A 12,430-nucleotide genomic window follows, 5' to 3' on the forward strand; every position below is an offset into this window, starting at 1 on the left:
GGTTTGTGTGCATGTTATGAAGGAATTTGGAGTTGATCCTCATCAATGGGAAATCTTGGCAAGTGATTTTACCAAATGATGCCATTGTTTCCATCCGGGGATCAAAGTCGATGACGGAAGCTGACTCCCACAGCCTGAAGAGAAAAGAGTCTGTAGGAAGCAAAGAGCTGCCTACCAAAGTACATACATTTGCAATAACTGCCAAAAATCATGCAAATTGCAGATTGGGCTGCTCAGTCATATGAGCCATTACAAACCATCTACATCATAGGCTGCAATTCTCATTGTCTTTCGCTGACAAACGATGCCAGCTAAAAATGTCTGCATGCAGACGGAGGGGTTAGTTCTTTGGAGCCTTGCTGCTACCATTTTATATAGGAAAAAAAAATGTTGCTATTGAAGGGCAAACAGTCATGTGGCAAGACAAAGTTTCTATTTTTTTAATTTTCTTTGAAGTCCAGAACATTGTTATGTCTTTAATTTCTATTTAAATTTGTTGAGTGCTGTTCTGGAACTTTTCTGTGAGGTTGCATTCTAGAAAAATATCAGAATTAATAGTTTTTGGGTTTTTTTTCAGAGCACCGTAAAGTACTAAGACTCTGTAGCAAAGTGTATTTATGTTTTAGCTTTATTGAGCATGTTTAACCTACTACAATAGTCACAAAGCAATGATTAACTCCTGAAGCCCTGTCCCAGCATACCGTGACTGTCGTGTAAAAATCTGGGAAAAATTCTGTGTGTAGTTTCTTCTTTAGTTACTGCAAAATCCTCTTCAAGAATCTGGCGAGGTTATTTATATACAAGGCATTCCATTAGCAGGGGTGGGGAACCTATGATCCCTGCCTGCATCTTGCCTGGATCTGACCCCTGAGGCTCAGGGATCAGTCCTCCTTCCCCCTTGTAGCAGGGAGCCCATGTTGTGCTTAAATGCAGCACGTGAGATCTTCTATAGGGGAAAAGGCAGCATGCCTCATTTATTGAGAATACAGCAGTAGCATCTGCTTTGCAATTATTTACACACATGAACACTATGCACACAGTCCGCCAGACGATGTTATAGTTACCAGTCCAGAGTCTGGATCAATCTAGTGGGCAACCAGATAGATCACAAAGGGGGAGCAGGGCCTTGTCGGTTGTGATCCGATGCTCTCCTGGAGTTGGTGACAAGATGAACCCAAAGTCCCATGCCAAAGCACCCTGCTTTTGTAATCCTTTTTCTCTGTTGAAGTCAGTGGATTTTGTTGTGTCAGTCCATGACTGGTGTGTTGTCTCTTTGATATCAGTTGTTCTCAAAACATCTCCGAAAGACTCATCCTGTAATTAGTCATCTTTAGACTGCTCCACGCTTTAGAGTCATTAGTCTGCCAATCCGATCACTTCTTGTACTGATGGTTCTTTTGTGACACTGTTAGGTCTGTCTTCACCCATGCTTTGCCCCTCCTTTCTTGGCCATCTGGCTCTGAGAAAACCTTTCTACCTTTATCTTGACACAGACGTACCACTTTCATGTGTAAACAAAAATGTTACAAGGGCTGTCAAAAAAAAAGCATTGTACCACAGTATCTCATATTGGACAAAGCAAACATGTGAATCAAGCAATTAAGACTTCAGCCTCCAACATTCTTCTAATCGCATTAACACAGCGACAATACTAAAACTCTATCTCTTTACTTACTAAACTTACTAAATTTTAAAATAATCATATATTCAATTAAAGAACTTAAAAAAACAGTAATAAACTGCTAAATGCATTAATGTTACCCTACATGGCTACATTATTGAATATAAAATGTGAATATAAAGAAAATAAAACTTTCAACTCCAACACCCATGCTGGCTCTCTAGCCCCACAGCCCCCTGGCAAGGATGGAGCAGCAGCTCCCTGCAGCGAGGTTGGGAGGGAGAGCCCAAGCTTCACGGGGTGGCTTCAGGCAAATGAGGACTGGCTATGACCGTGGTGAGGAACCTTACTGGTTGCTCAGACCCCACGCTCCCATCCCACTCCTGCTTCCTCCCTCCTGGGTAGCACCCGGCTTTCTCCTGTACTAGCATTGTCAGACATGCTGCGGTCTGTGAGACGGTCCCCCATTTCAATCCGAAGTCTCGTGTCCTGCATTTACCCAAAAATGTCCTGCAATAAAATTACTGAATTGTGGTAAGTTTGATATCTACGGAACTATAGTAAAACCCCGATTATCCAGCATAATTGGGACCAACCAATGGTCGGGTAACTGAAAATGTCAGATAACTGGGGAGGAGGAAAAGGAGTGGGCTGCCAGCTGTTGCAGGGCGGGCTCCCGGGGCTGTCTGCTGTAGAGCTGGCTTCCCAGGCAGGCAGCCACCAATGATCTGGAACACAGAACCCCGGTTAGTCCCAGACGGGCAGCCACCTCTGGCCTGGGGCACAGAATCCAAGCTGGCCCTAGGCAGGCAGCTGCTGTTGGCCCGTATGGTTCTCCATCTATAAACAAGGAATACTCAGCCAAGAAGATGGCCAAAATGAGTCTAGAGGTGTTCTTAGTTGGTTTTTTTTTTACTTTGATCATCATTTATATGATTAAATAAAGTGTATCTAATATTGACAAATAAATGTATTTCAGCACCCTACTTTTAGTTTAATACAAGATGCTTTCAGGGTTTCTGAAAATAATAGTATGTTATACAGTTGTGTATTTCCTGTTAATTGTCTTATATACTGTATATTGATTTTCACTGCAGCAGCATACTAGATAAGAACAGTTAGCTTAAATCCTGAGAGAGAGAAATGACTAACAATAATAGGAAACACAGTTTTTATTTCCATCTTTATGGGAAACAAATGGGTTCTATTCACTTGGTATTCCATCTGTAAACATCGGAGAAACAGTTTTACTTGTCATGATGGTGGTGGTTGCCAACTGTATTTTTCCTTTCCACAGGCTGCTCTGTCTCTTCCACAAAGACCACTTCTTCATTGTTCTACTGTGATTCCTGTTGTGGCTGTGACATTAAAGTTTATTATGCACCTTTTCAGGCTTAAGGACTCGTGGTGCTTCCTTCCCTGGATGTTGTGTATATCCTGGACTTCTCACCATGTCCGTGATGGAATTCGTCATGGGCTGTGGATCTGTCCATTTGGAAAAACTGCTCCCCTGCCATACTGGCTGTATGTGGCAATCACAGCATCTTTACCTCATCTGTGTTCATTTGTTATGTATTTAACAGGTACTGGGGAACTAATGTCTATAAAGCATGGAATTCGCATTGATGTGTAAGGATGATAGTCATTGGAAGTCACTTGTTTTGAAGATTAGAGTGAAGCTGATCCCTGTGTATTCCTTGTGATTTCTAATTAGGCAATGAGAAGCCATGGAGCCATTTTATTCTAGACTTGATTAATTGTGGCTACAGAAATCTGTTATATGAATGGTGGTAATGTAATTTCCAGGCGTCCTCGTCATGAAATCTCTAATCTTCCATGTCAGTTCTGTAGTAGCTAATTTAAATATAATTCAGTCATTCCTAAATGTTTAAATTTCCTCCTCCTGCTATTATCTCTGCTATAGTAGTGTTATTCATCTTGTCACCCTCCACTTTGAGCGCCCGTCTTCGTTCCCTAATTAACATTTGTGTGTCATTTTGAAGATGTAAAGCGCTATGAAAGTGCCAAGTACTACTGTAGTACAAATGCTGTATATCACTTCGAGAAATATTCAACGGCTGTTTTTTGTAACTTGTTAATTTACCTCATCTGAATCTAACCTCACGTATTCAGCTGTCTGTTCCTTTTTTTTTTTTTTTTTTTTTTAAAGGATTTACTACTGATTATCTGGAAGTACTTAAGTTTGAACAGTGACTGCTATTTCGTAATAGATATTCCAGGCACTTCTCTTGCATAGTCTGCTGATATTCAATTTCCAAAAAATTCTTATAGACATTTTTGGTTAGAAGGGAGAAAACAGTTTAAGGATGTTGTCTGTGAAATTGCAGAAGATTTGCATTATTTAATACTAATAAATTTTAATAATTGTATGTAATATTTAAACTATGTGGTATTAGATCATGTGTTCAGCTTTTTGGATTCAAGAGGAGCCAGTAGACACCAGGCATAAACTCTATTTTATGTTTTATTGATACCCAAAACAGTAAAGGCAAGTAGTACACAATTATGTAAATCTATTTCAATATGGAGAATAAGTGACAATGATAATATTGTGATGCTTGCACACTGGACAGTACACAAGGCACTCTATTTTAGCAGTAACCATGAACTGATTTTATAGATCATGCACAGTTCTACCATAAGCAGACTTAACAATTGTCAGTTGGAAGGTTGTGACCTCTTTCCTTTCCCACATTTATTTTCTGCAGGAAAGTATGATCTTTAAAGGAATTTCGTTAAAGTCCCAAGGAAATTGAAATAACTCCAGAAATATAGCTATTATATTAAGAGTTTACTACTGTATTGATTACCTTTTAAGATAAAGATTTTTAGCTACAGCAGTTTCTACTAAATATAATATTGTTCCTTTACTTAAAAACAAAATCATTTCACCATACTGAAATATGATTATTTTATGCTAACAAAATGCACATTCCTGCCATTTTCATGAATTTGCCACACACACACAAAAATGCATCATGAGCTTATTCAAAATAACATTTTTCCTTCTGTAGAAATCTCTCAGAAAATCCCCCAAACCGAATTACGTGTTAGGTGATAGCATTGTAAGTTGTGTAATATCTGCATCAACATGTTCCTTAAAAATCTAGCCTGAGGGATAGTTCTATGGAAGAGAAGTTTTAGAGTGGTGTTTGCTTAAAACAATAGCAGCAAGCAATAAAAAGAAACTTCTTCTTGTGCATTTTAGAGCTCTCTCAATATTTTTTCCCCTCTGCTACTGCTGACTGACAGGGCAGCACAGACTTTTTGTGCTATGAAGCTGTGGAGATTCCATTTCGAAGGGATACTTCCTGACAGCCTTCTCTCGGAAGCAGAAGAGTCAGCTCCACATGAATGCCATGTGGTAATTAGGCTTGTGAGAAGAAAGTTGATAAAATTAGTCTGCTTAGCATGAAATGTAGAAGTTTTAAAGCGAACACCTTAGAAAGAAAATTTGAAGGAGTGGTATGGCGTGAAAAGAGGCAGCTACTTCAGGGGTGCATTGTACAGCGTGTGAATCTTTCCTTTTACATCCAGCAAATGCTCCCATGGGCAGCAGATATCAAAGGCTGGAGGAAGGCTGAGCCTCACCAAACAAGCCTATGTGGCACTGTCCATGCTCTGTCTCCAGACACCCTTCTGCTTTCTAGTGCTGCGTAGCAGGGTGCTCTTCCTCAATGGCCAAGGACCCAGGCAGCAGCTAATGGGGGGCAGCCTGTATCTGGAGACTGCCTAGTGATTCTGCCCACCCTCAGGACTACAGGGAGCACCAGCCTCCCAATGCTCACAAATTGATGGGGGAGAGGGACTGAAAATTCTTATATTTTCTGGTTGTAGTGAATATTTTGTGCCAAATTCATTTCTGACAGTTTTCCTTTAGAGTAGTAATATCAAAAGTTTTGTTGTTCTTCTAGCAGTGTCCCTATGGATGCTCCATTCTTGGTGCACATTTTCCTAATGCATCCTTGACTGGGAGATTTTAATTAGTAGTGTTAATTTGGCTTGTGCATATGCTGTTTGTATCCTGCGCACTGCACCGAGGCTGTATCTAGCTATGTTGGAGAACTGCCCCCTCAGTTGCCTCAGCCTGAGGTTGAGCTAGCATGTTCACATTTCACCACCTTGGACAGTTATGGAGCTTCTGTTTAGCTTAATTAAGTGGTTTGTTAGTTATAATTAGCTTATTTAAAACAAAAACAAAAAAACCCTCCTCTTTTGGCTATAAAGACTTGTTCTGTTCCTCTCAGGGGAATTCTCTCTGTGAGGCAGAGGCCTGGTTCACTGGAGTTCAAACATTGCCTGTTGTGTTAAGAGGCCATCCCAGTGGGTGTCAGACATTCAAGTACATTTGCTGCCTGGGCAAGTCATACATATGAGAGAAGTGCAGCTTTCATCTAGTCCTGAAATCTAGAGTTTGGAATAACTAAAGTCAAAATTCAGATCATTGTCATGGAATATATCAAATGCTCTCCTTTGGGACCGGCTCTGGACCCCATTGAGTATCAGCTTCCTGGAGTTTCTAGTGCCCCTTCCTCCATGGTGCAACATTTTCTTAGCAAATAGAAATGCTCAGAGCCCTCCTTGCCACTCAAGACATCTAGTTCCTCTCCCAGGGATTCTCCCTCAAAAAGACTTCTGTCTAGCCAGATCCATAGCTTCAAAAAAGTCTTCCCTGAGGCTTGGTACTATAGAGGTGGAAGGCCCCCTCTGAAGGGAACATTAGTAAACGCAGTTCTAGGAAGCTGGGTTTTAGGAAGATCCTTGTACCTTGGCTGGGGACAGCACTAAACAGAAGATATCTACTGTTTATATCCTGATATATTAAGTCTGATTCATCTGTTAATGTCCTTACAAAGTGTCAAAATGTCGTGTAAGCCACTAGCTTCAAAAGCAACATAAGCTGCCAGTCCCATAGGACAAGGACAAACACAACACCATTCCGTACTACAGGACTTCAGATACTACAGAGACTTGGCAGTGACTGCTCAACCAGAATCTCCATTGCTGCCAGGTAGGGAAGATTTTTTTTCCTGCAGAGACCCTCTCAGTCTCTGATCCTTTTACATCTACTATATCATTGTCCTCCCCATTAAGAGAAGAGGATGATGATGATGACCTACCCTCTGCTTCTTCTGTTTCATTGAATGGTTCTCCAGTATACCCTCACGCTAACTCCCTAAGGGGCAGGGAAGATGCTATGGGATCTGATAATTTCTGGTGGGAGCAACACTGGATGCCAGCCTTCTGCCCCGCATGGCCATGCTAGGACCCTTATCATCGCCAGTTTTTAAGGGCCCTGGCCTTATCCCATTGGTAGGATAGAGAGCTAAGCTCCTCTCCCATCCCTTCCACCAGCAGGAGGAAACAGTTGAGCAGGAAGCCAGTGTAGACAAAGAAGCCATGCCTTAATCCACCATCTCATCCTCTTTTCCAGATGTGGCCCAGATGTCTCCCCATCCTTCAGTAGTCAATCTAGGACCTTGCTAAGTAGGCGACAGAGTCTGCATATGCCTTTTGTGGAGGTTCGAAAACCACCCCGGAAGGAGCAGTTGGACGTTCTACATTCCAGCGCCATATGGAATTGCCCTCTCTATTAATGAGATTCTAGCGGAAGCTGGCAAGACCATCTGGCAAACACTGGTTACGTATTGGCCACTTTTAAGAGGTTCCACATGAAATATAATGTCCCCATTAAGAACTCTTAATTCTTCTTCTGCCAGGATAATTCCACCAGGATAAGGTGTCCTTACAGCCACATTCCAGATTTCTCCCTAAAGTAACTTGAATTTTACCTGACTCAAACCATATATCTACCAGTTTTCCTTCCAAAACTGCATACTTCTAATAAAGAGACTCTAGATGTGAGGGTGGCATTATTCTTTTATCTGGAGAGAATGAATCCATTTTGTAAATCCAATAAACAGTTTGTTTTCATTCTAGGCAGGTCAAAGAGCTATGCCATTTCTACCCAGACACTCTCTGAATGAATTGCTGAGTGTATTATTTGCAACCAGATTGATGAGGTTTCACCTCTATCAGCTTTGTGGTGCACTCATCTAGACTGTAATCTGAATCTATGGCTTTCCTCAGAAATATTTCCATTTCAGAAATCTGCAGAACAACTATGGGATCTCCATGACATACCCTTTTTAGACACTGCCCAGATGGATGTTTTCAGATACGCTGCATTTGACAGTGCAGTTCTTGTAATGGACTCCTTTCTGAATCCCCTCTTCTAGTGGGGGTGTTACTCAGGAGTCACCAAGAGCAGAGCACTCACAGGGACACTGCTCAAAGAAGGTTACTCACCTAAGCAGTAACTGTGGCTCTTCTAGATGAGTGGCTCTCCTAGAGGTGTGTTCCTATACGTGCTCAAATACCTGTCCTCTTTCTCCTCCGCTTTGGAGTTTCCTCTGAGATTCAGTAGGCTAGAAGGAACTAAGAATGGTTCCCCATGCTGCCTGATACAGCATCGGTACAAGGCTAAAGGATCCCAACAATGTATGTGTGGGCTGAATGGATGCTACTAATAGAAATCTCTAACTTAGGGCAAGTAGTTTGCACATGCATCAAGAGTGGAACAAACATAGGAGACACACTGTATGGGGGTCAGTATCCTGTTCTTCTGTTTTAAACATTGCAAGAGAGAAAAATCACTTAATGGTGTCATTTTAATTTAACTGTGGCCATCTTAAGTGTTTCAAAAAATGGTGAACTTTCACTATGGCTCTTTCTAGTTTCCCCATCCCCAGGAATTTTTAAACATTTAAATATGTTGTATTTACACACACCTGACTCTGTATTAGCAAAGGTCAAGTCTGAAAAGCACTCCTTGCACTTGGAGTGTGATGGGGATTGTGATTGTGCTTCGACCTGCAAGAGTTTGTTTCATTCTTGGACTAGTTCCCAAAAGATCTGTCTTCTGCACAAAGCTTTTCTCCTGTAGTAGGTGAACCCATTTTGGGGGAGGGAAAGAAGCTTTTCATCTGGAGCTTTAGTCAACTTTTTAAGTAACTTGGGCTCAGGCCTTTGGAAGTTTTTAAGATAAGGATCAAACCCTTGGATCTGACATTATATTCTATGGATAGACAATGCACAGAGAGGAGGACAGGTATGATGTCTGTGGTATCCCAGGCAAGTGAGAAGACATGATGTCATCTTCAATGCTCTACTAGTTGTTTCTGGGCAGATGGCTTTATGTGTGGGCATATTGCAGAGATGTAGTTGAGCCTCATGGGCTATGGCTACGCTAAAAGCATCTGTCGACAGAAGTTACTCTTGGAAGACATGTTTAGACAAAATTTCTGTCAACAGATCCTGCCTACACACAAAAGCAGATCAATCTTTTGATTCGCTCTATTGACAAAAGGGCCCCCTGGAGCATCTACGCAGCTTTTTTCTTGACAGTTTCTGCTTACAAAATACATTTTTGTGTGTAGCCACTCAATGAGTTTTGTCTACAAAACTCTCTAGTGTAAATGTAAGCAAGGTGACAAAGGCCTTTCTGACTGCATTAGCTTATTTGAAAGTGTTTACATTTACAAGTAACTTAACGTATTTCAATGCAGTGTTATGATCTTGTCAGTCCCAGAATATTAAATGGAATGAGGTAGGTGCAGTAATTAATGTGTTTGAAGTTTACTTTGCTCTTTACAGTAAGTGTAAATATGTAAAGTACACCAGTTTTAAATACACAGAAAATGAATATCAAGTGCTGGATAACAGCTTAATTTAAAATGTGAGATACTCACCATTAAGGTTTTTCCAAGTGTTAATCTAACAGTTACTTCAGTGTACAAAGAATCACAAGATGTCAATAAATGGTTATATTTTTGAAGTGCAAATAAATGTATTTCCCTCCAAATAACTTGTTTCAGTGGGTATGTGCTGTTCCTGTATTCTGGTAACTTGTTCTTTTTTGTTAAATATATATTTAGCTTCCCAACTGCTATTCTTAAAAACTGCAGCAAAACTGTCAATGGGACAGAATAATTGTTTTAACCAATGCCCTTATTAGAAAATGAGACATATATCCAACACAAAAATTAAAAAAAAAAAAAAGTAAAGTGAAGTTAATCTTTTTGTGGTTACTGGTACAGTTTTTGCTTTAAAGAACGTTAATAATGATTGTGCCTTAAATTAATCTATGCTAAATTGTGACAATTCACCAATCATTGCCTTGTCCAAAGCTGTATCTTCATGTACTGAGGTAAACTGAATTAAGTATATTGTTAACCATCCAATCTCAGGCATTCACCAGTTTTTTGGAATAACATTCCCTTTGACTGTGTGTTAGCTGATGGCCAAGGATGTTTGGTGAGGTGCCAGCTATGCCCGTTTTACACCATCCATGACTTTAACTGCTAGGACTCACTGTCCCTTTGTGGCGGGCAGCCCGGGCCAGGCTGACAGATGCCCCAAGGTCCTAAACACCCGTGACTTTAACTGCTAAAGCTCAGAGCCCCTTCGCAGTGGGCAGTCAACACTGACTGACAGGTGCCCCAATGGCAGCACTAAGAGCCTTTCCACACCCGTGACTTTAACCGCTAGGACGCACTGTCCCTTCGTGGCAGGCAGTCAGGATTGACTGACAGGCGCCCCAAGAGTTTGCCCCGTGGAGGCGGCACAACTCAACGCTAGGCTCTTAGTACTCTCACCTAATGGCCAGGCTTTATAGCCAAAACGGCTGAAGTTCTTTAATTGTGTTGGCTGCTTTACAGTAACCCAGAGAAACAAGTCAGGCTTATGCACAAACGGTTACCAAAATTTATTAAACTAGATTCTAATCATGTGGTTACAAAATTGCTAGAGCCTACTTATTTAAATGTATAGATGTTACACACACAAACAAGTTACAAAACTGAAGCCACGATCCCAAAGAAAGAAAACAAAGTATAGAGCTCTATTTCAAAATATGTGTACACTAAAGACAGGAGATCAGGTGTGGGTGCTTCTTACCCTCCTTGCATCTCTCGATTCCAGCGGTGCCAGGCCAGGATCGGTCACTCAGTTCCACGGAAAGACGAATAAGGGACAAGGCTTAGGGACCCTTTTAGCTGCAGAAGCCTTGGGAGGCTGTCACTTATCTGACCAGCAGATAGATAGTGAAAAGCACTCAAAAATCATGGTGCTGTAGGTCCCATACTTATACCTCTGTACTCCTTTATTCTCTTTCTCCTTTCTTATGCCAAATTGGGGCTGGTCTGTCTGGGCGATGCCAGCTCTCGCAAGAGTAGTTTACACTTGCAAGGGAGAGAAACAATAAGTTTCGACTACTGGACATTCCTTTTATTAGGGTAAATATTTTCCCACCTAGGATGTTGGTGTGTGTGCATCACGTTATTTAGTAGGGGCTAAGAGCCATGTCTGTCACAGCTTCTCTGTCTGCTGTGAGCCTAATCGTTGTATATGTTCCCAGAGGCACATTGTAGCAGCACACCTGTGCTTCTCACAGCTTCAAAGGCTGTGCTGGAATTTATGTTAAGTGCCCTGTTGTTTTGGCTCCCTTGTGTTCCCAGCAATGCTGGTCTGAGAGGGGGCTGGCTGTCTGGCTACACTGTGAAAAAGCTATTTTATGTGTCTACTTAGGAAAAAAAAATCAATTGAGGCAAGGGGAAACGTGTGTTGAAAAAAGAGAATTTAATTGTATTGAAAATGTCAAGTTTGCAGCTTGTAAATATGCATTTGCATTGTAATCATTCACTGAAATACAAATGAAATTAAGAGCAACATGAACATATCGGCGAGCCTTCAGTTAGCAGAAGCTAATTGAAATAACCTAAAATTCTCTGTTTGTTTAAATTGTAACTCATTACAGTCTGAATTCAGTTCCATTAGTATTACCTTACTTGGAATTTACACCTGTGCAGCAGAGAGTTGAATTTGGTCTTAAGGACACAATCTTGCTCCCTTTCTTTCAGCAACACTTGTGTTGAAAACGGTCATTGTGAGTTCCAGAGAGTAGATAAGACTATCTTTTATTGAACCAACTTCTGTTGGTGAGACAGAAGCTTTTGAGCTACACAGAGTTCTCCTTAAGATCTGGGAAAGTTATTCCCAGCATCACAGCAAAATGCAAGGTGGAACAGATTATTTAGCATACGGAGTTTGCATAGTCTAAGGGACCATTGAAGGTAGAGTTTTGTCAGGTTAAAATATGCTGAAGCAATCCCTAAAATGTATTGCCATCTTTTCCCATTCACATTGTCACCATCGTTAATGACATTTACAGAATCCTGCTGTTCGCATTCTGCGAGTGGAGGGAATCTGTAATTAAAGTATTATACTGGTATCTGCCAGCTCCTTCAAATTTGGTTGTAAGTCTTCTAACTTGGCCATAAGAGTGAATACTGTACTGCAATACCATTTTATTTCCATTGTAACACTAATGAAACATTAAAGTCCTTGACAAAAGTAATGATGGTTGTGCTTTTTTATTACACTTAGCCCTCTTGAATTTCTGGGTAGCTCGATGCTTAACTATTACTTTCTATCTGGTTTCTTTGCATACAGTTGTAATGTGGAGAGGGGGTTGTTTCTTTTTTTTTTTTTTTTTTGAGGGCCAGGAAGGTGGCAATTAGTAGAAAACTTACTGCGCTACAGTTACATTTTGAAATAGTAACAGATATACCAATATAAAGCTAAAAAAAATTTCACTGTGGTGAAATTCCATAATTCAGAACAAATGGTATTTTGTACCTTTTGAGAAGCTGAAAGCCAGCTCTGAATTTATAAAATCATTTGTCTTACCAAAGTCAATTTTATCAAAAATAATAACGCCTGCAAAAT

General features: G+C 40.7%; 1 protein-coding gene across 4 annotated transcripts in view; it reads left to right on the top strand.

Annotated features, from left to right (window-relative positions):
• The window catches only part of TMEM267 (transmembrane protein 267), a 31,653-nt gene extending 19,600 nt beyond the window's left edge, over positions 1-12,053 (top strand). For 3 of the 4 annotated variants that reach the window (XM_074995595.1, XM_074995596.1, XM_074995597.1), the window contains exon 3: positions 2,919-12,053. In XM_074995595.1, coding sequence (XP_074851696.1) covers positions 2,919-3,254 — 336 coding nt within the window. In that variant the 3' untranslated portion in view covers positions 3,255-12,053. The remainder of the gene's footprint in view (positions 1-2,918) is intronic. The other variant, XR_012645785.1, reaches the window with a different exon arrangement.
• Positions 12,054-12,430: the final 377 nt, after the last annotated feature.

This window comes from Carettochelys insculpta, chromosome 5 (genome assembly GCF_033958435.1).
Source record: "Carettochelys insculpta isolate YL-2023 chromosome 5, ASM3395843v1, whole genome shotgun sequence".
NCBI lineage: Eukaryota > Metazoa > Chordata > Testudines > Carettochelyidae > Carettochelys > Carettochelys insculpta.